Source organism: Eucyclogobius newberryi, unplaced genomic scaffold (assembly GCF_026437365.1).
Source record: "Eucyclogobius newberryi isolate DKJ021-1_F unplaced genomic scaffold, fEucNew1.0.hap1 SCAF_4, whole genome shotgun sequence".
Taxonomy (NCBI): Eukaryota; Metazoa; Chordata; class Actinopteri; order Gobiiformes; family Gobiidae; genus Eucyclogobius; species Eucyclogobius newberryi.
In genome coordinates, this window is record NW_027316056.1 from 26,852,902 (window position 1) to 26,879,654 (window position 26,753).

Consider the following 26,753-nt stretch of genomic DNA (forward strand, 5'->3'; position numbering starts at 1 on the left):
GTTGTAGTGGTTGTTGGTCCAGTGGTTATAGTGGTTGGGGGTCCCGTTGTAGTGGTTGTTGGCCCAGTTGTTGTAGTGGTTGTTGGCCCAGTTGTTGTAGTGGTTGGGGGTCCCGTTGTAGTGGTTGTTGGTCCAGTTGTTGTGGTGGTTGGTGGTCCAGTAGTTGTAGTGGTTGGGGGTTCCGTTGTAGTGGTTGTTGGTCCAGTTGTTGTAGTGGTTGTTGGCCCAGATGTTGTACTGGTTGGGGGTCCCGTTGTAGTGTTTTTTGGTCCAGTTGTTGTGGTGGTTGGTGGTCCAGTAGTTGTTGTGGTTGGGGGTCCCGTTGTAGTGGTTGTTGGTCCAGATGTTGTAGTGGTTGGGGGTCCTGTTGTGGTGGTTGTTGGTCCAGTTGTTGTAGTGGTTGGGGGTCCTGTTGTCGTGGTTGTTGGTCCAGTTGTAGTGGTTGTGGGTCCAGTTGTTGTAGTTGTTGGGGGTCCCGTTGTAGTGGTTGTTGGTCTAGTTGTTGTAGTGGTTGGGGGTCCCGTAGTGGTGGTCGTTGGTCCAGTTGTTGTAGTGGTTGGGGGTGCCGTTGTAGTGGTTGTTGGTCCAGTTGTTGTAGTGGGTGTTGGTCCAGTTGTTGTAGTGGTTGGGGGTCCCATTGTGGTTGTTGGTCCAGTTGTTGTAGTGGTTGGCGGTCCCGTTGTAGTGGTTGTTGGTCCAGTTGTTGTAGTGGTTGTTGGTCCAGTTGTTGTAGTGGTTGTTGGTCCAGTTGTTGTAGTGGTTGTTGGTCCAGTTGTTGTAGTGGTTGGGGGTCCCATTGTGGTTGTTGGTCCAGTTGTTGTAGTGGTTGGCGGTCCCGTTGTAGTGGTTGTTGGTCCAGTTGTTGTAGTGGTTGTTGGTCCAGTTGTTGTAGTGGTTGTTGGTCCAGTTGTTGTAGTGGTTGGGGGTGCCGTTGTAGTGGTTGTTGGTCCAGTTGTTGTAGTGGTTGGGGGAACCGTTGTAGTGGTTGTTGGTCCAGTTGTTGTGGTGGTTGGTGGTCCAGTAGTTGTAGAGGTTGGGGGTTCCGTTGTAGTGGTTGTTTGTCCAGTAGTCGTTGTGGTTGGGGGTCCCGTTGTAGTGGTTGTTGGTCCAGATGTTGTAGTGGTTGGGGGTCCTGTTGTGGTGGTTGTTGGTCCAGTTGTTGTAGTGGTTGGAGGTCCCGTTGTTGTGGTTGTTGGTCCAGATGTTGTAGTGGTTGGGGGTCCTGTTGTGGTGGTTGTTGGTCCAGTTGTTGTAGTGGTTGGGGGTCCTGTTGTCGTGGTTGTTGGTCCAGTTATAGTGGTTGTGGGTCCAGTTGTTGTAGTTGTTGGGGGTCCTGTTTTGGTGGTTGTTTGTCCAGTTATAGTGGTTGTTGGTCGAGTTGTTGTGGTGGTTGGTGGTCCAGATGTTGTAGTGGTTGTTGGTCCAGTTGTTGTAGTGGTTTGAGTTCCCGTTGTAGTAGTTGTTTGTCCAGTTGTTGTATTGGTTGGGGGTCCTGTTGTCGTGGTTGTTGGTCCAGTTGTTGTAGTGGTTGGGGGTCCCGTTGTAGTGGTTGTTGGTCCAGTTGTTGAAGTGGTTGTTGGTCCAGATGTTGTAGTGGTTGGGGGTCCTGTTGTGGTGGTTGTTGGTCCAGTTGTTGTAGTGGTTGGGGGTCCCGTTGTAGTGGTTGTTGGTCCAGTTGTTGTGGTGGTTGGTGGTCCAGATGTTGTAGTGGTTTGGGGTCCCGTTGTAGTGGTTGTTGGTCCAGTTGTTGTAGTGGTTGTTGGTCCAGATGTTGTAGTGGTTGGGGGTCCTGTTGTGGTGGTTGTTTGTCCAGTTGTTGTAGTGGTTGTTGGTCCAGTTGATGTAGTTGTTGGGGGTCCCGTTGAAGTGGTTGTTGGTTCAGTTGTAGTAGTGGTTTGGGGTCCTGATGTAGTGGTTGTTGGTCCAGATGTTGTAGTGGTTTGGGGCCCTGTTGTCGTGGTTGTTGGTCCAGTTGTTGTAGTGGTTGTTGGTCCAGTTGTTGTAGTGGTTGTTGGTCTACTTGTTTTAGTGGTTGTTGGTCCAGTTGTTGTAGTGGTTGTTGGTCCAGTTGTTGTAGTGGTTGTTGGTCCAGTTGTTGTAGTGGTTGTTGGTCCAGATGTTGTAGTGGTTGTTGGTCCATTTGTAGTAGTGGTTGGGGGTCCCGTTGTAGTAGTTGTTGGCCCAGTTGTTGTGGTGGTTGGTGGTCCAGTAGTTGTAGTGGTTGGGGGTTCCGTTGTAGTGGTTGTTGGTCCAGTTGTTGTAGTGGTTGGTGGTCCAGTTGTTTTTGTGGTTGGGGTTCCCGTTGTTGTGGTTGTTGGTCCAGTTGTAGTGGTTCTTGGTCCAGTTGTTGTGGTGGTTGGTGGTCCAGTAGTTGTAGTGGTTGGGGGTTCCGTTGTAGTGGTTGTTGGTCCAGTTGTTGTAGTGGTTGGTCGTCCAGTTGTTTTTGTGGTTGGGGTTCCCGTTGTTGTGGTTGTTGGTCCAGATGTTGTAGTGGTTGGGGGTCCTGTTGTGGTGGTTGTTAGTCCTGTTGTTGTAGTGGTTGGGGGTCCTGTTGTCGTGGTTGTTGGTCCAGTTGTAGTGGTTGTTGGTCCAGTTGTTGTTGTTGTTGGGGGTCCCGTTGTAGTGGTTGTTGGTCCAGTTGTTGTGATGGTTGGGGGTCCTGTTGTGGTGGTTGTTGGTCCTGTTGTAGTGGTTGTTGGTCCAGTTGTTGTGGTGTTTGGTGGTCCAGATCTTGTAGTGGTTGGGGGTCCCGTTGTAGTGGTTGTTGGCCCAGTTGTTGTAGTGGTTGGGGGTCCCGTTGTAGTGGTTTTTGGTCCAGTTGTTGTGGTGGTTGGTGGTCCAGTAGTTGTTGTGGTTGGGGGTCCCGTTGTAGTGGTTGTTGGTCCAGATGTTGTATTGGTTGGGGGTCCTGTTGTGGTGGTTGTTGGTCCAGTTGTTGTAGTGGTTGGGGGTCCTGTTGTCGTGGTTGTTGGTCCAGTTGTAGTGGTTGTGGGTCCAGTTTTTGTAGTTGTTGGGGGTCCCGTTGTAGTGGTTGTTGGTCCAGTTGTTGTAGTGGTTTGGGGTGCCGTTGTAGTGGTTGTTGGTCCAGTTGTTGTAGCGCTTGGGGGTCCCGTAGTGGTGGTTGTTGGTCCAGATGTTGTAGTGGTTGGGGGTCCCGTTGTAGTAGTTGTTGGTCCAGTTGTTGTGGTGGTTGGTGGTCCAGTAGTTGTAGTGGTTTGGGGTTCCGTTGTAGTGGTTGTTGGTCCAGTTGTTGTAGTGGTTGGGGGTCCCGTTGTAGTGGTTGTTGGTTCAGTTGTAGTGGTTGTTGGTCCAGTTGTTGTAGTTGTTGGGGGTCCCGTTGTAGTGGTTGTTGGTCCTTTTGTTGTGGTGGTTGGTGGTCCAGTAGTTTTAGTGGGTGGGGTTCCTGTTGTTGTGGTTGTTTGTCCAGATGTTGTAGTGGTTGGGGGTCCTGTTGTGGTGGTTGTTGGTCCAGTTGTTGTAGTGGTTGGGGGTCCTGTTGTCGTGGTTGTTGGTCCAGTTGTAGTGGTTGTTGGTCGAGTTGTTGTAGTTGTTGGGTGTCCCGTTGTAGTGGTTGTTGGTCCAGTTGTTGTAATGGTTTGGGGTCCTGTTTTGGTGGTTGTTGGTCCCGTTGTAGTGGTTGTTGGTCCAGCTGTTGTGGTGGTTGGTGGTCCAGATGTTGTAGTGGTTGGGGGTCCCGTTGTAGTGGTTGTTGGCCCAGTTGTTGTAGTGGTTGGGGGTTCCGTTGTAGTGGTTGTTGGTCCAGTTGTTGTAGTGGTTGGGGGTCCCGTAGTGGTGGTTGTTGGTCCAGTTGTTGTAGTGGTTGGGGGTGCCGTTATAGTGGTTGTTGGTCCAGTTGTTGTAGTGGGTGTTGGTCCAGTTGTTGTAGTGGTTGGGGGTCCCGTTGTGGTTGTTGGTCCAGTTGTTGTAGTGGTTGGCGGCCCCGTTGTAGTGGTTGTTGGTCCAGTTGTTGTAGTGGTTGTTGGTCCAGTTGTTGTAGTGGTTGTTGGTCCAGTTGTTGTAGTGGTTGTTGGTCCAGTTGTTGTAGTGGTTGGGGGTGCCGTTGTAGTGGTTGTTGGTCCAGTTGTTGTAGTGGTTGGGGGTGCCGTTGTAGTGGTTGTTGGTCCAGTTGTTGTGGTGGTTGGTGGTCCAGTAGTTGTAGTGGTTGGTGGTTCCGTTGTAGTGGTTGTTTGTCCAGTTGTTGTAGTGGTTGGGGGTCCCGTTGTAGTGGTTGTTGGTCCAGTTGTTGTGGTGGTTGGTGGTCCAGTAGTTGTTGTGGTTGGGGTTCCCGTTGTAGTGGTTGTTGGTCCAGATGTTGTAGTAGTTGGGGGTCCTGTTGTGAGTGTTTTTGGTCCAGTTGTTGTAGTGGTTGGGAGTCCTGTTGTAGTGGTTGTTGGTCCAGTTGTAGTGGTTGTGGGTCCAGTTGTTGTAGTTGTTGGGGGTCCCGTTGTAGTAGTTGTTGGTCCAGTTTTTGTAGTGGTTTGGGGTGCCGTTGTAGTGGTTGTTGGTCCAGTTGTTGTAGTGGTTGGGGGTCCCGTAGTGGTGGTTGTTGGTCCAGATGTTGTAGTGGTTGGGGGTCCCGTTGTAGTAGTTGTTGGTCCAGTTGTTGTGGTGGTGGTTGGTGGTCCAGTAGTTGTAGTGGTTGTGGGTTCCGTTGTAGTGGTTGTTGGTCCAGTTGTTGTAGTGGTTGGGGGTCCCGTTGTAGGTGTTGGGGGTCCAGTTGTAGTGGTTGTTGGTCCAGTTGTTGTAGTTTTTGGGGGTCCCGTTGTAGTAGTTGTTGGTCCAGTTGTTGTGGTGGTTGGTGGTCCAGTAGTTGTAGTCGTTGGGGGTTCCGTTCTAGTGGTTGTTGGTCCAGTTGTTGTAGTTTTTGGGGGTCCTGTTGTGGTGATTGTTGGTCCAGTTGTAGTGGTTGTGGGTCCAGTTGTTGTGGTGGTGGGTGGTCCAGTAGTTGTAGTGGTTGGGGGTTCCGTTGTAGTGGTTGTTGGTCCAGTTGTTGTAGTGGTTGGGGGTCCCGTTGTAGTGGTTGTTGGTCCAGTTGTTGTGATGGTTGGTGGTCCAGTTGTTTTTGTGGTTGGGGTTCCCGTTGTTGTGGTTTTTGGTCCAGATGTTGTAGTGGTTGGGGGTCCTGTTGTGGTGGTTGTTGGTCCAGTTGTTGTAGTGGTTGGGGGTCCTGTTGTGGTGGTTGTTGGTCCAGTTGTAGTGGTTGTTGGTCGAGTTGTTGTAGTTGTTGGGGGTCCATTTGTAGTGGTTGTTGGTCCAGTTGTTGTAGTGGTTGGGGGTCCTGTTGTGGTGGTTGTTGGTCCTGTTGTAGTGGTTGTTGGTCCAGTTGTTGTGGTGGTTGGTGGTCCAGATGTTGTAGTTGTTGGGGGTCCCGTTGTAGTGGTTTTTGGTCCAGTTGTTGTGGTGGTTGGTGGTCCAGTAGTTGTAGTGGTTGGGGGTTCCGTTGTAGTGGTTGTTGGTCCAGTTGTTGTAGTGGTTGGGGGTCTTGTTGTAGTGGTTGTTGGTTCAGTTGTAGTGGTTGTTGGTCCAGTTGTTGTAGTTGTTGGGGGTCCCGTTGTAGTGGTTGTTGGTCCAGCTGTTGTTGTGGTTGTTGGTCCAGATGTTGTAGTTGTTGGGAGTCCTGTTGTGGTGGTTGTTGGTCCAGTTGTTGTAGTGGTTGGGGGTCCTGTTGTCGTGGTTGTTGGTCCAGTTGTAGTGGTTGTTGGTCGAGTTGTTGTAGTTGTTGGGGGTCCCGTTGTAGTGGTTGTTGGTCCAGTTGTTGTGGTGGTTGGTGGTCCAGATGTTTTAGTGGTTGGGGGTCCCGTTGTAGTGGTTGTTGGCCCAGTTGTTGTAGTGGTTGGGGGTCCCGCTGTAGTGGTTTTTGGTCCAGTTGTTGTTGTGGTTGGTGGTCCAGTAGTTGTTGTGGATGGGGGTCCCGTTGTAGTGGTTGTTGGTCCAGATGTTGTAGTGGTTGGGGGTCCTGTTGTGGTGGTTGTTGGTCCAGTTGTTGTAGTGGTTGGGGGTCCTGTTGTCGTGGTTGTTGGTCCAGTTGTAGTGGTTGTGGGTCCAGTTGTTGTAGTTGTTGGGGGTCCCGTTGTAGTGGTTGTTGGTCCAGTTGTTGTAGTGGTTGGGGGTGCCGTTGTAGTGGTTGTTGGTCCAGTTGTTGTAGTGGTTGGGGGTCCCGTAGTGGTGGTTGTTGGTCCAGTTGTTGTAGTGGTTGGGGGTGCCGTTGTAGTCGTTGTTGGTCCAGTTGTTGTAGTGGTTGTTGGTCCAGTTGTTGTAGTGGTTGTTGGTCCAGTTGTTGTAGTGGTTGTTGGTCCAGTTGTTGTAGTGGTTGGGGGTGTCGTTGTAGTGGTTGTTGGTCCAGTTGTTGTAGTTGCTGGGGGAACCGTTGTAGTGGTTTTTGGTCCAGTTGTTGTGGTGGTTGGTGGTCCAGTAGTTGTAGTGGTTGGGGGTTCCGTTGTAGTGGTTGTTTGTCCAGTTGTTGTAGTGGTTGGGGGTCCCGTTGTAGTGGTTGTTGGTCCAGTTGTTGTGGTGGTTGGTGGTCCAGTAGTTGTTGTGGTTGGGGTTCCCGTTGTAGTGGTTGTCGGTCCAGATGTTGTAGTGGTTGGGGTTCCTGTTGTGGTGGTTGTTGGTCCAGTTGTTGTAGTGGTTGGGGGTCCCGTTGTTGTGGTTGTTGGTCCAGATGTTGTAGTGGTTGGGGGTTCTGTTGTGGTGGTTGTTGGTCCAGTTGTTGTAGTGGTTGGGGGTCCTGTTGTCGTGGTTGTTGGTCCAGTTGTAGTGGTTGTGGGTCCAGTTGTTGTAGTTGTTGGGGGTCCAGATGTTGTAGTGGTTGGGGGTCCCGTTGTAGTGGTTGTTTGCCCAGTTGTTGTAGTGGTTGTTGGTCCAGTTGTTGTAGTGGTTTGAGGTCCCGTTGTAGTAGTTGTTTGTCCAGTTGTTGTAGTGGTTGGGGGTCCCGTTGTAGTGGTTGTTGGTCCAGTTGTTGCAGTGTTTTTTGGTCCAGATGTTGTAGTGGTTGGGGGTCCTGTTGTGGTGGTTGTTGGTCCAGTTGTTGTAGTGGTTGGGGGTCCTGTTGTGGTGGTTGTTGGTCCAGTTGTAGTGGTTTTTGGTCCAGTTGTAGTTGTTGGGGTTCCCGTTGTAGTGGTTGTTGGTCCAATTGTTGTAGTGGTTGGGGGTTCTGTTGTGGTGGTTGTTGGTCCAGTTGTAGTGGTTATTGGTCCAGTTGTTGTAGTTGTTGGGGTTCCCGTTGTAGTGGTTGTTGGTCTAGATGTTGTAGTGGTTGGGGGTCCCGTTGTTGTGGTTGTTGGCCCAGTTGTAGTAGTGGTTGGGGTTCCCGTTGTAGTGGTTGGGGGTCCAGATGTTGTAGGTGTTGGGGGTCCTGTTGTGTTGGTTGTTTGTGGCTCTGTGGTAGTAGTTGTGGAAGGGTCTATCGTTGTCGCTGTTGTTGTGGATCAGAATAAAAAAGGGGTTTATTGCTATTATCAATGAACTGGATTCAAAAACTAGGAATTTGCTTTAGCATTAAAGGTTGAATGGACGATTTTTTTGGCCAAAATCTGAGTCTCATTTCCTCGTGGCGTGGACTGCCAATTAGTCCTGCCACGTATCAATCATAAAACGCACCTACCGCTCACCTGCAGCCGCGTGCGGCTCGTCCCCAGGAGAGCAGCACTTTCCGCGTGTCGAAGCGCATTGATAATCATGATCATAATATAGTTCCCTCAGTGTACGGGACAAAATGAAGACGGAGAAAGACAGTTTGAGCTGACTCAGAAGAAGACGGAAATTTACGGGAGACGAGAGATGTGATGCGATCCGTTGTGCTAATAAACAAACACACGTGTGTGTTATATCAGTCCGCACGGGGGAGTGCGCATGCGCACTTCCTGAGTTCTCAAATCGCCGAAAAATCGTCCATTACACCTTTAAGGTGCAACATACAACAATGAAAAATAATAGTAGCAAAATATATCAAGAAGGGCATGCATAAACATTTTGAATTTACAAATATAATAAGATTGAATTGGTCTGAATATATACACAATTTACAGAATACTGCAAAAAGAAAAAAAATATTGGCTTGAATAATATTTAAAGTGGCATGGTGGGTGGGGGCTCCGTTGTATTTGTTGGCATACCATGACTTCCTGATACCATCAGTCCTGTGACACAATAACACACAAAAAAGTCAAATCACCAACCCAGCACAAACTTTAAACTATATTACCTCAGTAATTTGAAAACATATTTACCTATCAGAAGCAGGAAAATAGGTGGTTTCATCTTGCCTCTCCTAAAAACAGTCATAAAAACATAATTACATTTACAGTTTTACTTACTTCTACTTACTTTAGATTAGTCATGACCCTTAAGGGATTTACAACCCTTTGGCATTTACAAAAGAGCTTAAGTTTACAAAAATGTAAAGTAGCAGTGTATAATTATGTGGCATGGCGAGCGGTTTGTAGGCTGAAATAAAACAATTCATAATTAATACATTTACAAATTGCTACATCGCCACCACAGAAATTTAACCTATATATATATATATATATATATATATATATATATATGGGATTCTGACGAGGCTGCATATTATGTGTTTCAGGGGTGTCCAATCTTTTTTCACCGATGGCCGCATTTTGAAATTTTGCATTTGACATTTCGATGAGCCTCCACCTCTTTATTAAGACTTGGAGCATTAATATTAGGTTGATATAACATCAAAAACATTACAATTTTACAGTAAAATATAAATCCAACGGATTTGACAGACCCGACTAAGCTTAGCCAACATCTGGGAACTCTGCAAACCAAAGATTAACAGGACAGGCTATTGTCAGCAGGATCTGCCCAATGGGCAAGGCTTATGCAGCACAGATTAGGATAAATATTTAAATGATCAGACTAGATTTGTAGATTGAGAATGACTTTTGTATGAGAGTAGAAATATCTTGTTTTCCAAAAACAGTGTCCAGATGACTACAACTGAATCTTTTTCTACGAAGGAACTGTAAGAGTGACTGTCTGGACGTAACATCTGAGTGGTGCAGAATTTCGACATAAAGCTTTTGTCACTTACAGTGGGAAGAGTAACCAAAACTTTTACTCAAGTAAGACTACTGTTTCTTCAATGAAAATAGTACACAAGTAGAGCTTAAAGTAAACGCTCAAAAAGTTACTCAATATGTATAATTTCTTGAAAACGTTTCTTAAGTAACTGAGTTCATGTAAGTGAGTACTACCAACCACTGTAAATATGACAAACACACAACTAATGTCACAATTGTCTTAATCAGTCTTGGGAATCCACCTGGGATGCTGCAAGGGGACAGCAAGTGTTTATCTGGTGAACCTGGTGGCACATTGTGAATTCAGATTGCTGATAAATAGCTAATTGTTACGGTATGTTGTACCTCTCTATAGGTGGGTTTATAGCTACAAAAAATACAAAGCCCAAATCTATATACATGATGACAAAAAACAACAATTCCCCTCCGAATTTGGCCCCTGAAGCAATGTACTCTACAACCTCCAATTATTGCAAAAGAATAATAAACACATATCTCAGTGAAATGTTTTGTATATGTTGTATATTCTATATTTTTATAATTTATTCCAGGCTGATGTATTTTATTATTTTAATTTGTTGGGCAACAACCTTTTTGGTTAGGGTTTATTCACAGCAAACCAGCCACAGTCATTTGGCAGATTATTTAATTTGTTGTTATTCCATCCGTCACAATCAGCAGTAGGCACAATTTCATAATTTCAGTGGGCACAAAAGCCAATTATTCTTATAAAATCAGTATGAATTAATGACATGTTTAAGCTCATCTAGAGATATTCCATGGATACTAGAGATATCCATATTATAGTTAAATAGTAGGTTAAGATTGGGAATCTATATTTATTTAAAAAGAAAAAAAAAAAATCCTTCCAAGCTTTGGTCCTCTAGAGGCCTGAGCTTCTGTGCAGTGTTTGTGCTGTTCCTGCACTGTTTTTCATGGGGTCTGCCTCTAAACCTAATAGATTCTTGCTGACATATGTTATAAATTAATGCAGACAAAATAACTATGATCACTATTTCATGTAATAAAAGTCTGATAATTGACTTACCAATCGTACGTTGGCTTATGGTGTAATTTACTTCAGTTGTTAGTCCTTTGCGAGATGACCGCATACACTCTTGAAGTTTAATGACTGGCATCAGCTTATCACTTCAGTTTTGTGACGAGGGATCAGATATTCATAAAACACATAAAACATGCATAACAGGCAGAACTTGATTCAAGTACCAAATAAGAGCCTCCCAGGTTAGATTCTCTGTTTGAGCCAATGAAGTAATCGTGGAGAGATGTGGGCTGACCATGAAAAAGGAAGCTAAACATATTTATGACAAGCCTTGATCTGTCAAAACGGATTAAGATGTTTGATTAGTACAAATATAAATAAATAAAGATACAATACAGTGACAAGATTTACTAGTATCAATACGCAAAATCTTCCCAAATGAAGATATTTCCCCCACATCTAGATGTGTCTCTAAATGCATGTTTCCGTTGAGCAGCCCAGTGTCACACACATTTCCTGACCCCTACAACCATCCAAACTGAGGATTTTATTACAAATTCAATCTCTTCTTTGTCATTGGGGCTTGTAATCTTAATATGTAGGGAATTCAGATTTTTTTTTGGTGTGATCATTAATTAATACATTTTCTACCGCTTGTTCCCGTTAGGGGTCGCGGGTGACTTTGGGCCTTAGGTGGGGCACTCCCTGGATAGGAGCCAGCTCGGCACAGGGTTTTTTTGTGTGAAAATTGTGTAAATCGTCGTATATGGGTAAAAACATAAAATGTATAGCTTAGTTTCAGAATAAATGCTTATCTTCATGGTTTTCTGCTCAAGGAACCGGAACCAAACATATAGATTGAATTGCTTTCTTCTATACATTTTCTGTTTTAACATAGGGATTTGGAGCCTGTGAATTGAAACACTTTTTTCACTATTCAAACAGATTCCTAATTTTTAGTCCTGACTCCAGGACTGAGGCCGGTGAGGTTGTTAGTTCAACAAGTAAATGTGCCAGAGTCAGTCAGGCAAGCTCATTTTCATCTGTAGTCCCATTGATAATGACCGTTAGTTCAAAATAATACAAACTCCCATACGTTCTATTTTTGTTCTTTTATTGTTTGGCTGTATTTTGTATTCATTTTTATTATACAGGTTTTTAAATGTATCATTTATAAAATAATGTTTGAGGGGAACATAGGGGGAACGGGGGGGGGGGGGGGGGGGGGGGGGGACATGGGGGTGGGCTGGTGCCACTTAATTAGTATTCATAACATTAATTTGTTCATGTAAATGCAAGAGTGATCTGATCTTCATCCACGCAGGGGGCGTATTTTATTTTTTTATCAAATAGATATTTATATTGTATAAAATGTACATTTTTATTTATATTTGAGAATTTAAGTCTAAAACACACCTTCCTCTGTCAATGTTACAATAAGGATTTCACACCATTTCTTTGCACATTGTGTCCATTACGATAAAAATGCAGTATAATCAAAATCTCCCAAATTTAACATTTCTGCCGTTTGCGCAGATAAAGTCCGAATTGTGTCAAATTAGAATCAGTTGTTAAACTCTTTGCCCTAAACCTACTTGAAGTGAAATAAATTAATTTGGAGCCACAGCGCCCCCTACAGATTTTATATGGAGGTTAAATATTTAGTTTTGCGAAATTATATGAAATTTGACACACAACTCAATTTTGGCATCCCCATCAAAAAAGTCAATGCGACCCATGTCATAATTGTTATGGCTTTGCCGTAACGATGACCGAAACCTTCCATGTTATTCCAATGGGGAAATCGCCAGAACATGTTTACACTTTAGACTTTCACAAACTCCTCTTAGGGCGTTAGCCCTATTAACCTGAAATTTGGTGAGACTCATCTTCAGGGGTGGACCATCAAAAGTTATCCACATTTTTATTCCAAGAGTCACGGTGTCTGTGCGGCAAAGCCGCATATTTTGCCAAGAATTCAAAATAAAATTGCTTTTTGATGGTAAAACAAAGGGGAGAAGATGTGACAGCGTCACAGATTCAGCAGTAGGCGTAATAAAAGGACAATTGGGGCGCGTTAGCGCCCCCTCCTCTCGCGGCGTGGCGGCGGCGTGGCGAGGGCCGATCATTGCCGCTTGTGGCTATATTTAGGCCCGAGCCCCAGCAGGGCGGAGGGCCTATTGCTCCCGCAACGCTGCCGAAGGCAGCGTTGCAACTGTCCGCATGTTTGGTACTGCCCGCATGTTTGGTACCCCGTCGCCCCTGGCAAGTACAGTGAACTAGCCCATGCCGAAGGCATGGATCATGCATACTTACTCCTGCTATGACAGAAATAGTCAAGAATGAGTGAATGGGCTACGCCCATTCACTCATTCGTGACAACAGCAGCGCGAAGCGCTGCATTCCTCCAAAAACCCTCCTGGCATCGTCCCGTACGCGAAAATCCATGCCGCAGGCTTGGGCCATACTTGTATCTGCTCAAATCAATGGAAGTCTATGGGGAGTGAGCGGGGCATCCCGACGGAATAGGGAGTGACGAGCGCGTAAGCGCTCGTAATGATGATTCCACCCCATGACAGCATGGGGAAGGCTTAGAGCTTTAAAACGATGTATAATTTGTTGTTTTAGTGGAAACGGCTATATTGTTTTTGCTAAAAATATTATTATTATTATTATTATTTTTCTCGTTCTTCATCGCTTTGAACTCTAATTTGCCCCCCTGAACATGCTCAAAAACTCACCAAACTTTGCCCAAAATTCAGAATCGGCGAAAAATTTGATATTTTCTGGGCCATTTTTTTTTTCCTTAAAAAATGGCGCGACAGCGCCACCGACAAAAGTCAAAATACATTGCGCCTATGGGAGACGCCCCGGCGTAAAGCTACGAAATTCGGGACACGCATTCCTCTCGTGAGGACAAAAAAAAAATATTATTGTGGCCACGCCCCCAGACTTACCCTATGGCCGCCATCTTCCTTTGAAAATGAAAGAAAGCTGAGTTAGCCATTTTGTTCACGTCAAACTTTGACGAACTCCTCCTAGGGCGTTTGGCCCACCGACTTCAAAATCGGTGTACGTCCTCTGGACAAGTGGGGCATCTAAAGTTATCCAATTTTTTGAGATACCTTTTACGGTCTGTGTGCGGCGCAGCCGCAAAGTTGGACAACTTATTTTGGAATATTGCAGATCTAAAAATTGCTCCCATTTGATAAAAAACAAGTCCGATTAGGACCAAATTTGAATCAGTTGTTAAACTTTCTAGTTTGGACCAGTTTAGGCTGACAAAATTGAAATGGCCACGATAGCGCCCCCTACAGAGTGACCTTTAAATTAACATTGAAGGTCAAAAATTAGTTTTATCAAAATTTTCTAAACTTTACCCAAAATTCTATTTTGGCGTCGCGATCAAAAAAGCCAATCAGACAAATGCCTTAATTTTTACGGCGTAGTCGTAGCGATGACAGAAAGCTCCCATGTTATCCCTATGGGAAAACCGCTAAATCTCTCGAATATCCACATTTTTCTGTTTCACACTTTAACGAACTCCTCCTAGTGCGTTTTGCCCACCGACCTCAAAATCGGTGTACGTCCTCTAGACAAGTGGGGCATCTAAAGTTATCCAAATTTTAAGGATAGCTTTTACGGTCTCTGTGCGACGGAGCCGCAAACGTTTCCCAGAATTCTGACTATTTGGCCTTCAGAGTGGCCTATAAACAATAGAGTTTTTCCAAATGACATGATATTTTGAACAAAATTCTAATTTGCCATCCTGATCATAAAAGTATGAGAGCCAAAGTCATATTTTGTACGTCGTAACCGTAGCGATGACAGAAACATCCCATGTTATCCTCATGGGAAAATCGTAGAATCGCTCAAATCACCACATTTTTACGCTTCACACTTTAACGAACTCCTCCTAGGGCGATTGTCCGATCAAGTTCATATTTGGAGAATATCATCTACACAAGCGGGGCATCAAAACTTATCCAGATTTTGATTCTAAGTGCTACGGTCTCTGTGTGGCGGACCCGCAAATATATGTCAGAAATGGGAAAACAGCGAAATCTCTGAAATGTTCACATTTACGCTTCACACTTTAACAAACTCCTCTGTGGGCAATAGCTCGATCAAGCTCATATTTGGGGAAAATCATCTAACCAAGCGGGGCATCAAAAATTATCCATATTTTTATTCCAAGTGTCACGGTCTTTGTGCGGCGGACCCGCACATTTGACCGAAACTTGTGTTCATTTGCACTGGATTGGCCATGTCCAACGTGTCCCCGTCTGTCAAGTTCTTTTTTAATTCAACACAATAAGGGCTCCATCTTTATCAAGTCGAAAGCGCAGAGTCGGAAGGCCGGCGGCCCGCGAGGGCCGTTGGATGCCGCTTGCGGCTTTAATTTTTTATTGTTCTTCTTCAGCGCTTTGATCTCTAATTTGACCCCCTGAACATGCTCAAAAACTCACCAAACTTTGCCCAAAATTCAGAATCGGCGAAAAATTTTATTTTTTCTGGGCCATTTTTTTTTTCGTTAAAAAATGGCGCGACAGCGCCACCGACAAAAGTCAAAATACATTGCGCCTATGGGAGACGCCCCGAGGTCAACTTTGGCGTAAAGCTACGAAATTCGGGACACGCATTCCTCTCTTGAGGACAAAAAAAAAAAATCATTGTGGCCACGCCACCAGACTTACCCTATGGCCGCCATCTTCCTTTGAAAATGAAAACACGCTGTGTTAGCCATTTTGTTCACGTCAAACTTTGACGAACTCCTCCTAGGGCGTTTTGCCCACCGACTTCAAAATCGGCGTACGTCCTCTGGACAAGTGGGGCATCTAAAGTTATCCAATTTTTTTAGATACCTTTTACGGTCTGTGTGCGGCGCAGCCGCAAAGTTGGACAACTTATTTTGGGATATTGCAGATCTAAAAATTGCTCCCATTTGATCAAAACAAGTCCGATTAGGACCAAATTTGAATCAGTTGTTCAACTTTCTAGTTTGGACCAGTTTATGATGAAAAAATTTAAATGGGCGCGATAGCGCCCCCTACAGAGTGACCTTTAAATTAACATTGAAGGTCAAAAATTAGTTTTACCAAAATTTTCTAAACTTTACCCAAAATTCTATTTTGGCTTCCCGATCAAAAAAGCCAATCAGACAAATGCCTTAATTTTTACGGCGTAGTCGTAGCGATGACAGAAACCTCCCATGTTATCCCTATGGGAAAACCGCAAAATCTCTCAAATTACCACATTTTTCTGTTTTACACTTTAACAAACTCCTCCTAGTGCGTTTTGCCCACCAACTTCTAAATCGGTGTACGTCCTCTAGACAAGTGGGGCATCTAAAGTTATCCAAATTTTAAGGATAACTTTTACGGTTTCTGTGCGACGGAGCCGCAAACGTTTCCCAGAATTCTGAATATTTGGCCTTCAGAGTGGCCTATAAACAAAAAGAGTTTTTCCAAATGACATGATATTTTGCACCAAATTCTAATTTGCCATCCTGATCATACAAGTATGAGAGCCAAAGTCATATTTTGTACGGGGTAACCGTAGCGATGACAGAAACATCCCATGTTATCCTTATGGGAAAATCGCGAAATCGCTCAAATCACCACATTTTTACGCTTCACACTTTAACAAACTCCTCCTAGGGCGATTGCCCGATCAAGTTCATATTTGGGGGAAATCATCTACACAAGGGAAGCATCAAAAGTTAGTCATATTTTGATTTTTAAGTGGTACGGTCTCTGTGTGGCGGACCCGCAAATATATGTCAGAAATGGGAAAACAGCGAAATCTCTAAAATGACCACATTTTTACGCTTCACACTTTAACAAACTCCTCCTAGGGCGATTGTCTGATCAAGTTCATATTTGGGGAGAATCATCTACACAAGCGGGGCATCAAAAGTTAGTCATATTTTGATTTTAAGTGGTACGGTCTCTGTGCCGTGGAGCTGCAAATACATGTCACAAATGGGAAAAACGCCAAATCCTTGAAATGTTCACATTTACGCTTCACACTTTAACAAACTCCTCTGTGGGCAATAGCTCGATCAAGCTTTACTTTGGGAAATATCATCTACTCAAGCGCGGCATCAAAAGTTATCCATATTTATATTCTAAGTGCTACGGTCTCTGTGCGGCGGCGCAGCAAATTTGACTGACACTTGTGTTGATTTGCACTGGATTGGCCATGTCCAATGTGTCGCCGTCTGTCAAGTTCTTTTTTAATTCAACACACAATAAGGGCGCCATCTTTATCAAGTCGAAAGCGCAGAGTCGGAAGGCCGGCGGCCCGCGAGGGCCGTTGGATGCCGCTTGCGGCTTTAATTCTTATTTACTTTTCTTATTTAGAGCAGGGGTTCCCAAACATTTCACGCCAGGACCCTCATAATTTCAATTTTGATTCAATTTCAATTCAATTTATTTTTGTAACGCCCAAAATCGCAACAACATCCGTGAAAAACGGATTAAACAATGTCCGTGGGAAAATTATCATGAAACTTGTTTTTCTACTCAGGACCTCAAACTTAAATTAAATCGATGTCTGTAATAGTTTCAAGTTTTAAAACATTTATTTGTATTTATTTTTGTAGTTTATTGTCTTATATTTTGAAATCATCTCGCGACCCCCACTTTGGGAACCACTGAGTCAGAGCACTACAAATGCAGGTTTGTCACATAGTCAACAGTATGTTTGAAATATACAATTGCTGCTGTTGCCCTTTCCCGTCTTTTATTGGCAGAGGTTTTGCTTGTATTTCAGATGTTAAAACAGAACTGTGAAACGGCAGAACAAAACGGGTAAACAAAGACATTTGCCATGATTACTGGTAAAAAAATAAATGTTTACACTAATCAGCTAAATTGAGTACCTTTACATTGTTTTCATACCGTATTGGCTAGCAGTCATCTGGACAGTGTTTTAAAAATCAAGACGTTTAAATCACTGTCAAATGTCAGCTTTTATCTATGCCTCATGATGATACAAAACAGTGTGCAGTGTTAATCCTTTATTTGGGGCAACCTGCACTTGGCATATGTCAGATACAGACACATTAGGGTTGAACCACGCTGCTGTAACAGTCGTTTCATGTAGTACAACAAAGACGCTGACGACACTCAGATCTATGTTTCACTGTCGCCAGGTGAATATGGACCAGTGGATTCACTCTGTCACTGCATCCGACAGAACAGTGTGTGGATGCAAAACAACTTTCTCCAGCTGAACTCAGACAAGACTGAAATAATCGTTTTTGGCCCACAGAAACAAAGAGAAAGTGTTAGCGGTCACCTCCAGAGTCTCGCTTTAAAACCTACAAACCAAGTTAGAAATCTGGGGGTAATAATGGACTCAGACTTGAATTTTAATAGCCACTTTTAACAGCCACATCAAATCAATAACATCAGCAGCTTTTTACCATCTAATAAACATTGCCAAAATCAAAAATTATACTTATTAGACTACTGTAACGGCCTGCTCACGAGCCTCTCTAAACGAGCTGTAAAACAGCTGTAGTACATCCAGAACGCTGCTGCTCGGGTCCTGACTAGAACCAGGAAGTATGATCACATTAGTCCTGTTCTCAGGTCTCTGCACTGGCTCCTGTGGCTCAGAGAATAGACTTTAAAGCAGCTCTGCTTGTGTACAAGTCTCTCCATGGCCTAGCACCAAAGTACATCTTGGGCATGTTAGTGCCATATGAACCAACTCTGACTCTGAGGACCTCAGGGACCGGCCTCCTGCTGGTGTCAGAGTCAGGACAAAACATGGGGAATCTGCGTTTCAGTTTTATGCAGCTACAATTTGGAACAATCTTCCTGAAGATGTGAGACAGGCTTCTACTCTGACAATGTTCAAATCTAAGTTAAAAACAGTTTTGTTTAGCTGTGCATATGACTGAAAGGATTTTTCTTTGCACTCTTCTCTTTTGTTTGCGATTTCATTAGTTTAGACAATCAGTTGGATTGATTTATAAGGGAGTTGGACTCCGAAACACGTTGGACGTGTAATAGTACGTACCATCAGTTGGACTGATTTAAAAAGGATTTAAAAAGGAGTTGGACTCCGAAAACACGTTACCCTTTGTGGCTAGGTGTTTTTTTATTTAATTTTTTATTTAGTTAATTTTATTGTATTTCTGTTTCTGTGATTTCTTTGTGATTTTAATGCATTTTTCCTGCTGTGTGAAGCACTTTGAATTGCCTTGTGTATGAAATGTGCTCTACAAATAAACTTGCCTTGCCTTGCCTCTACTTATGTATAAGTTTCCATGGCCTAGCAGCATAGTACATCTTGGACATGTTAATATCATACGAGCCACCTCAGACTCTGAGGACCTCAGGGACTGGCCTCCTGCTGATGCCTAGTGTCAAGACCAGTTGCAGGGAATCTGCAGTTTTCTGGTTTTTAATGTGTTTTATTTATTTATTGTAATTTTATACGGAATAGTGTATTTTATGTTTTTAACGTTGTAAAGCACTTTGAATAGCATTTTTGTAGGAATTGTGCTCTAAAAATAAAATTATTTTGATTGGTTGATTGAATAGTTCCGTTGATTGAATAGTTCCGTTCCAGTACAAATCTACCATTTTAATCTGTTTGTTCAAAACGCTGCTATTCTACTTAAGGTCAATATGGCCACTGCCCCCCTATGTTTGCCCCTGTATGAGGAATAGTATAGTCTGGTTCAGATGCCATTGTATAAACAATGTTGAAATTATTCTTGCAAATCTGCTTTTGTTAGACAGCTCTCAGATTCAGAATTTAGAAAAGGTTTATTGCCATTGTCAATGAACAGAATTCACAAAGGAACTTGCTTTGGCGATTCGGTGCAACATAAAACAATAAACAATGATAAAACAACCTATATAAGTCAAAAAGAGAAACAATTAAAATGTGCTATAGGATTAAAATAAAAAGGCTATAATATTAAAACAATTTAAATAGGCATAGGTACACAAAATGTACAGTTGAATTTACATGTAGTGCAAGTGAACAGTACATTGGGTGATTACGGTAAATTATGGTTAAAGTGACAGTGTTTAAGAAGTGTTCATAAGTCCAACGGCAGAGGGAAAGAAACTGTTCTTGTGGCAGGAGGTTTTGGTCCGGATGGACCGTAGCCTCCTGCCTGGGTTGGTGGCTCGAATAGTCCATGTCCAGGATGAGAAGGGTCGGCTGTGATGATATCAAGTCTCCCCAGGTAATAAAGACAAATAAACCGCAGCCCAAGCCAGACACACCCAAGCTAGGTGGCCATCATCCTGGAAGTCCCGGCATAAATAATTGTCTTTTTTTTGGTTTGATGACATGATTTTTTAGAAGGCCTTGAAACTATGTCTGATGGCTAAAAGTAGAAAATAAAGCATGGGGTCATAAACTCACTCCTCATTCTTAAATATATAATTGCCATGAATTAGGTGAATAATTGTATTCTTTATTTATTTGGGAGAAAAAAAAGAGTTTTATTTTTAAGTGTAAAATATGTATTTATTTTATATTTATTTTACATCAAACTCACAAGTCATTGATTGGTACAGGTCAATTTAATTGTGTATAGCCTGTGCTATAGTAAAATTTAGAGAACACTACTGCCAATTAAAGAAGTGCCAATGATTTATGTGAAAAAAAACTGCAAAACTGTAACAGCACATATTTTACCTCATTATATTGATAAACATCATCATGCTGTTATAACACAATAATAACACATCAGACCTGGAGCTAAACATCTGTCAAGAGATGTGTAAGATGCAGAAAAATGAATGTCAAAATAGTCATGGGAAGTACTGTGTGATGGAGACTTATTCCAGAGGATTCTGAAATTAGAAGAAATGTTGTTAAATTATTAACAACTTGGCAGTTGTACAATTGTGTAAAATATGTTTAGTACGTACGTGCATCAACACTGCCTGGAAGGACATCCAAAACAGAGGAATTGTTCAGTTCTGCTTCCAACTGTTCAATAGCTGTTGCTATTGGTGGTCTTGCAGCTGCATTTTGGAACACAAGGGTAGAATTGGCCACCACAGAGCCACTCCTGCAATCATGATAGAAAATAATTACCATAATTATATTATATTTAATTTCCCTGTCAAGAGAGAACTAAGTCAAACCCCAAAATGTTAATTAAATTAGTTTACCTAAATGAATTTACAAGGGAGCGACTGAAGCCATTTCCAAAATTCTTTTTGCCAATTCTGTTGAGCTAGAATATAAGAATGTAAAAAAATATCAATGCACACATGATGCAAGGAATGCAGTCATTTAATTTCTATAGGACAAATAGTAGATTTCTTTTTACCTCGCCCCTGCATTTACTGGCCAAAGCTTGATGCTCCCCTGTAGTTGAATCTGATAAGGCTGGAGTGAAATCCTGGTTCAGAGAAAACTGCACAAAGATGATAGATTCGCTGTCAGCTGGAGGATTGGTGGATGCAGTTGAACTTGTTTGAGGGCTCATTGTGGTGGTTGTTGGTCCAGTTGTTGTAGTGGTTGTTGTTCCAGTTGTTGTAGTGGTTGGGGGTCCAGTTGTTGTGGTGGTTTGAGGTCCTGTTGTTGTGGTGGTTGGAGGTCCTTTTGTTGTGGTGGTTGGAGGTCCTGTTGTTGTGGTGGTTGGAGGTCCTGTTGTTGTGGTGGTTGGAGGTCCAGTTGTTGTAGCGGTTGATGGTCCTGTTGTTGTGGTGGTTGGAGGTCCTGTTGTTGTGGTGGTTGGAGGTCCAGTTGTTGTAGCGGTTGATGGTCCTGTTGTTGTGGTGGTTAATGGTCCTGTTGTTGTGGTGGTTGGAGGTCCTGTTGTTGTGGTGGTTGGAGGTCCTGTTGTTGTGGTGGTTGGAGGTCCTGTTGTTGTGGTGGTTGGAGGTCCTGTTGTTGTGGTGGTTGGAGGTCCTGTTGTTGTGGTGGTTTGAGGTCCTGTTGTTGTGGTGGTTGGAGGTCCTTTTGTTGTGGTGGTTGGAGGTCCTGTTGTTGTGGTGGTTGGAGGTCCTGTTGTTGTGGTGGTTGGAGGTCCAGTTGTTGTAGCGGTTGATGGTCCTGTTGTTGTGGTGGTTGGAGGTCCTGTTGTTGTGGTGGTTGGAGGTCCAGTTGTTGTAGCGGTTGATGGTCCTGTTGTTGTGGTGGTTAATGGTCCTGTTGTTGTGGTGGTTGGAGGTCCTGTTGTTGTGGTGGTTGGAGGTCCTGTTGTTGTGGTGGTTAATGGTCCTGTTGTTGTGGTGGTTGGAGGTCCTGTTGGTGTGGTGGTTGGAGGTCCTGTTGTTGTGGTGGTTGGAGGTCCTGTTGTTGTGGTGGTTGGAGGTCCTGTTGTTGTGGTGGTTGGAGGTCCAGTTGTTGTAGCGGTTGATGGTCCTGTTGTTGTGGTGCTTGGAGGTCCTGTTGTTGTGGTGCTTGGAGGTCCTTTTGTTGTGGTGGTTGGGGGTCCTGTTGTAGTAATTATTGGTCTAGTTGTGGTGGTTGTAGGTTGCATTGTTGTAGTTGGAGGTCCTGTTGTAGTGGGTGGAAGGACTGCTAGAAAAAGAAAGAGGGCACAGTTAGTGTCTTTTTCCCTATTAATTACCTTTTCCTAATTAAAATTACATTATTCAACCCTTTTTATGTCTATAAACGTAAAGGGCCACAATAATAATCCAGACGTTAGGCACAAAGCCTTTTGTTCTTTTTTGAATTTTTTTTATGTCATTATTTCTGCAACTCATCTTTATACTTCCTTTTATTATTCTATACTTTTCTATTTTTCATTTCTTTATGTTTTCTTTTTAATTAAATTTAGTTTACTTCTTCTTATTCTTTATTTTCCTACTTGTCATTCTTTCTTTTTTTTTAATTAAACTTAGTAGTCTTTTTTAATCTTTATTATTACCTTTCATTCTTTTATGTTTTTCTTAAATTGTTGTTTTGTTATTTCATTTTTTTATTATTGTGATTACCTTTTTATCATCCATTATTTCTCGTGTTTTTTTTTTTATTTTTTGATCATTTCATTTTTCATATTTTTATTTTGATTAGTATTATGTTTATTTTTAAATTTTTTGTTGCTACATTTTTGTCTCGAGCCTTCCAGAATGGAATGGCCGAGACATTGTTCTTGCCATGGTTTCTTATTATTATTGTTTTGCATGGTAAAATTTTGCCACAGCTCGGGGATTTTTGACCCCCTGAATATTGTATTATCCCACATGGGGTCATAGGTCACACATGGGGACATAGACGCGATCAGCTCGGCCCGAACTCCAATAAAATGGAGGTTGCGAGAACGCCCGTCGCAACAGTGCGGACTAGTTAAAAAAAGAAAAATCATGAAACGCTTAATCTTTGGCCTAGGCACATGAAACTAGTGACAGTGACCTTTGACCTCTGACCTTTGAGGAGTAAGACGCACCTGGAAGCATCGCTCTATGATAAACAGGAAGTCAGCCATGTCGAATCAAAGTGGCACCGCCATGCTTGACTTTTGTTTTTCAAAATCGTACTTGTCCTAGGTTTTTTGTCCGATCAAGCTCAAAACAACACCTTTTGCATCTAGAGACATTGAAATTTAATAAAAATCCAAAAGAATGTTGATATTCTTTACGGTCTCTGCGTAACACGCCCCCAAAAAGGCTTCATTTTCACTCACTAATGCGTTTTTATGGTCTGATTGGAAATAAATACCCATGTAAAGAATTTACTCTATAGCGCCCCCTACCCATTGTGTGAAAATCTCAACATTGTCTGATTTGTTTGAAACTCATGGTTTATATTCTCCTCGAGACGCAATGAAAAGAGTGCATTGCAGACAATGAAATTTCCCCATGTGGGACAATAAAGGAATATCTTATCTTATATTGTGTATTTTCACAATTGGCCAGCAGAGGCGCAATGAATGCTTTCACTTCCTCTTCTGCTTTTATTTTGATGGGACATTTCCTCTCGTGTCGCATTAGAATTATTATTCGTTAGACTTTATTCTTTAGACTTAATTCTTTTGACTTTATTCTTAAGACTTTATTATTTCTGCCACAACTCGAGAGGGAGGGAGAGAGAGGGGGGGAGGGAGATTGTAGGACCTCCTCATCCCCCACCGCCCCTCCCGAGCTCTCCGATCCTCCTCCTCTCTCACCCTGACTGCACCAACATCCCGACTCAAAACTTTTGGCGACAGAGCATTCTCCCGAACAGCACCCCGACTCTGGAACTCCCTCTCCCAACCTGTCCGCCACTCTCCCTCACTCACAACATTCAAATCCCGCCTAAAAACATACCTCTTCACCCAAGCCTATGACCTCCCCTACCCCTAGCCTCCTCTACCCCATTGCCTACTCTTCTACCCCCTGTTACATCCCCATCTTTTTCTCTCTACTTCTTCTGTCTTGTTCATTTTATCTGTATATTAATGTGTATTGTACGTGTTGTCCCCCCCTGTCTGTAAATACCCCCCCCCCTTTTTTATTATGTTCAGCGTCTTTGGGTCACTGAAAAGCGCTATATAAATAAAAGTTATTATTATTATTATTATTATTATTATTATTATTATTATTATTTTTGATGCATTTCCACTCTGTAGCCCGGGTCATTTTGTAGTCTCACTCCATTTTTGTAGTTCCTCCTCTTTATTTTCCTGCCTCTGGACAGGCGGGAAGGCGGTCGCACGGGAAGGCGGTCGCGCAGGAGGTGAGAGCCATCATCGCCGCTACCGCGGCTTTAATTATGTTTTGTTTTTGTTTCATTTTATTTGTTTTGTTCAATTTATCATTTCATCTTTAGTTTCATATTTATATCAGTATTATAATTATTTTTTAATTGCTACATTTTTATCTTTTGCTTTTGTTTCATTTCATTTGTTTTGTTTAATTTTGTTATCATTTCTTTATTGACCCTACACCTGAGCACCGACTGTAAGATGGACTTAAACAAATTTATTTTTGTTCTTCAGAACATTAGTCTGATGATGGTTTATTGATGTATTGACACCCTACTCTGTATTTCCTTTTTAATGCATGATTAATTAAGTAAACTGAGTTACTTGTAATCATGAGAGGGGTCTGTTGAGGGAGAAAATACCAGGCTCGACAGTTATATGTAAACTGGCCTTTTTTGCTCTCGATGTGCTGACACCCTGTTGTGCCCTGATCAAAGACCCTCTCACTAATCGAGAGAATGAGCCCGGGAGTCCAGGACGAGATCTTGCGATTTAAACACGTGGCCTTTTGGACATTTCACCGTCCTCTGTCTACTCGTCAGATTGCCAGGATGGGTATGCAATCAGCTACCACGGTTCTTTTGTCTTTGAGTCTGTAATTTTCCATTTGAGTTAGAAACTACGGGTATCCAGGATAGGCCATTGTCCTCTTAAGTTGTCAGGCGGTCAGAATGTAAATGTAACCAATAACCTTTGTTTATTCTTGTACCTAGCATTTGTCTCTGTAACTTTTCGTGCTATGTGGGTCATGTGACCACCTGGCTGACCTGTAAACTATATAATGAACGCTAGTCCCTGGGTGGGGACACACTCAAGACTAGGAAGGGAAAGTGATGCTGGGATCAGGGACATATTAATTCAGATTGTGCACTGAATTAAACCATTCACGATTGAGATAAGAAAACTCTGTTCTATTGTTTTACTTTATTCTTGATAACCCTTGCAAGAGATTTTTTTCATAACAAGGACATGGTTTATTCTTTTCAAATAGTTTTCATTAAAATGGTCCTTTATATTATATTAAAAAATATTGTATGTAATAACTATTTATAGTATAATAAATATGTAAAGAATAAATTTGATAGATACAATCCAAACACATACATACCTTTTGCCGATATGCTGGTTGTATTAACAGAAAAGTTAAAGCCGTTGGTGTTTACTGCTTCAACCAATGCTGATGACACTTCAGAGACATTTGGCTGTGTAGTGGTATTCTCATTGAATATTACATCAAAATCTACCACAGTGGACCCTCGTCTGAAAAAGAGACATTTTCCACATTATTTACAGTATCATTTGAATAAAAATGTAAAATGTACCAACATACCTGACATCTTTAAGTTTGGTCTTTTTAAAACGTGGACCAAACTTATTCTTATAAACCTTATCAAGCTTGAAAAAAAAAAAAAAAAACATATTGTACAAACAGGTAATTGAATGGATGTATTTATTTGGAGTGTGTCAATAATCGAGCATGGCTTACCTCTCTTGTTATTTTTTCTTCAAATTTCTTAAAAGCTGCTGATGTTTTGTTTTTAAATTCTTCGTCAAAGGGTTCCTCAATTTTCATCACCACTTCAACAGTTGGTTCGACCGGTGGGATAACTGTTGCTTTGGTTGGTGTAGTTGTGGGATGTTCTGTTGTAGTAGTTTTTGGAGGTGTTGTAGTAGTAGTTGTTGGGGGTCCCGTTGTAGTGGTTGTTGGTCCAGTTGTTGTAGTGGTTGGGGGTCCAGTTGTTGTAGTGGTTGTTGGTCCAGTTGTTGTGGTAGTTGGTGGTCCAGTAGTTGTAGTGGTTGTGGGTCCAGATGTTGTAGTGGTTGTTGGTCCAGATGTTGTAGTGGTTGTTGGTCCAGTTGTTGTAGTGGTTGGAGGTCCCGTTGTAGTGGTTGTTGGTCCAGTTGTTATAGTGGTTGGAGGTCCCGTTGTAGTGGTTGGGGGTCCAGTTGTAGTGGTTGTTGGTCCAGTTGATGTAGTTGTTGGGGGTCCCGTTGTAGTGGTTGTTGGTTCAGTTGTAGTAGTGGTTGGGGGTCCTGTTGTAGTGGTTGTTGGTCCAGATGTTGTAGTGGTTTGGGGTCCTGTTGTCGTGGTTGTTGGTCCAGTTGTTGTAGTGGTTGTTGGTCCAGTTGTTGTAGTGGTTGGGGGTCCAGTTGTTGTAGTGGTTGTTGGTCCAGATGTTGCAGTGGTTGGGGGTCCCCTTGTAGTGGTTGTTGGTCTAGATGTTGTAGTGGTTGTTGGTCCAGTTGTTGTAGTGGTTGTTGGTCCAGTTGTTGTAGCGGTTGTTGGTCCAGTTGTTGTAGTGGTTGTTGGTCCAGTTATTGTAGTGGTTGTTGGTCCAGTTGTTGTAGTGGTTGTTGGTCCAGATGTTGTAGTGGTTGTTGGTCCAGTTGTAGTAGTGGTTGGGGGTCCAGTTGTAGTGGTTGTTGGTCCAGTTGTTGCAGTGGTTGGGGGTCCCGTTGCAGTGGTTGTTGGTCCAGTTGTAGTGGTTGTTGGTCCAGTCGTTGTAGTTGTTGGGGGTCCCGTTGTAGTGGTTGTTGGTCCAGTTGTTGTAGTGGTTGGGGGTCCTGTTGTGGTGGTTGTTGGTCCAGTTGTAGTGGTTGTTGGTCTAGTTGTTGTGGTGGTTGGTGGTCCAGTAGTTGTAGTGGTTGGGGGTTCCGTTGTAGTGGTTGTTGGTCCAGTTGTTGTAGTGGTTGGGGGTCCCGTTGTAGTGGTTGTTGGTCCAGTTGTTGCAGTGGTTGGGGGTCCCGTTGCAGTGGTTGTTGGTCCAGTTGTAGTGGTTGTTGGTCCAGTCATTGTAGTTGTTGGGGGTCCCGTTGTAGTGGTTGTTGGTCCAGTTGTTGTAGTGGTTGGGGGTCCTGTTGTGGTGGTTGTTGGTCCAGTATTAGTGGTTGTTGGTCTAGTTGTTGTGGTGGTTGGTGGTCCAGTAGTTGTAGTGGTTGGGGGTTCCGTTGTAGTGGTTGTTGGTCCAGTTGTTGTAGTGGTTGGGGGTCCTGTTGTGGTGGTTGTTGGTCCAGT

At 43.1% G+C, this 26,753-nt stretch overlaps 1 protein-coding gene and 2 long non-coding RNA genes across 3 annotated transcripts in view; all 3 read right to left on the reverse strand.

Annotated features, from left to right (window-relative positions):
- Nucleotides 1–26,273, reverse strand: part of LOC140378008 (uncharacterized) — a gene marked incomplete at both ends in the record, with an annotated part of 30,746 nt that extends 4,473 nt beyond the window's left edge. The window contains 4 exons of the mRNA XM_072463637.1: nucleotides 2–234; nucleotides 1,909–2,283; nucleotides 3,922–4,127; nucleotides 25,266–26,273. Coding sequence (XP_072319738.1) covers nucleotides 2–234; nucleotides 1,909–2,283; nucleotides 3,922–4,127; nucleotides 25,266–26,273 — 1,822 coding nt within the window. The remainder of the gene's footprint in view (nucleotide 1; nucleotides 235–1,908; nucleotides 2,284–3,921; nucleotides 4,128–25,265) is intronic.
- Nucleotides 8,074–10,164, reverse strand: LOC140377190 (uncharacterized). The gene is made up of 3 exons (XR_011930102.1): nucleotides 10,096–10,164; nucleotides 8,229–8,269; nucleotides 8,074–8,138 (listed from the first exon to the last, which is right to left on the reverse strand). It is a non-coding gene; the product is annotated as an uncharacterized lncRNA (long non-coding RNA).
- LOC140377188 (uncharacterized) lies at nucleotides 24,838–25,264 on the reverse strand. Its single transcript, XR_011930100.1, has 3 exons — nucleotides 25,224–25,264; nucleotides 25,068–25,132; nucleotides 24,838–24,997 (listed from the first exon to the last, which is right to left on the reverse strand). It is a non-coding gene; the product is annotated as an uncharacterized lncRNA (long non-coding RNA).
- Nucleotides 26,274–26,753: the final 480 nt, after the last annotated feature.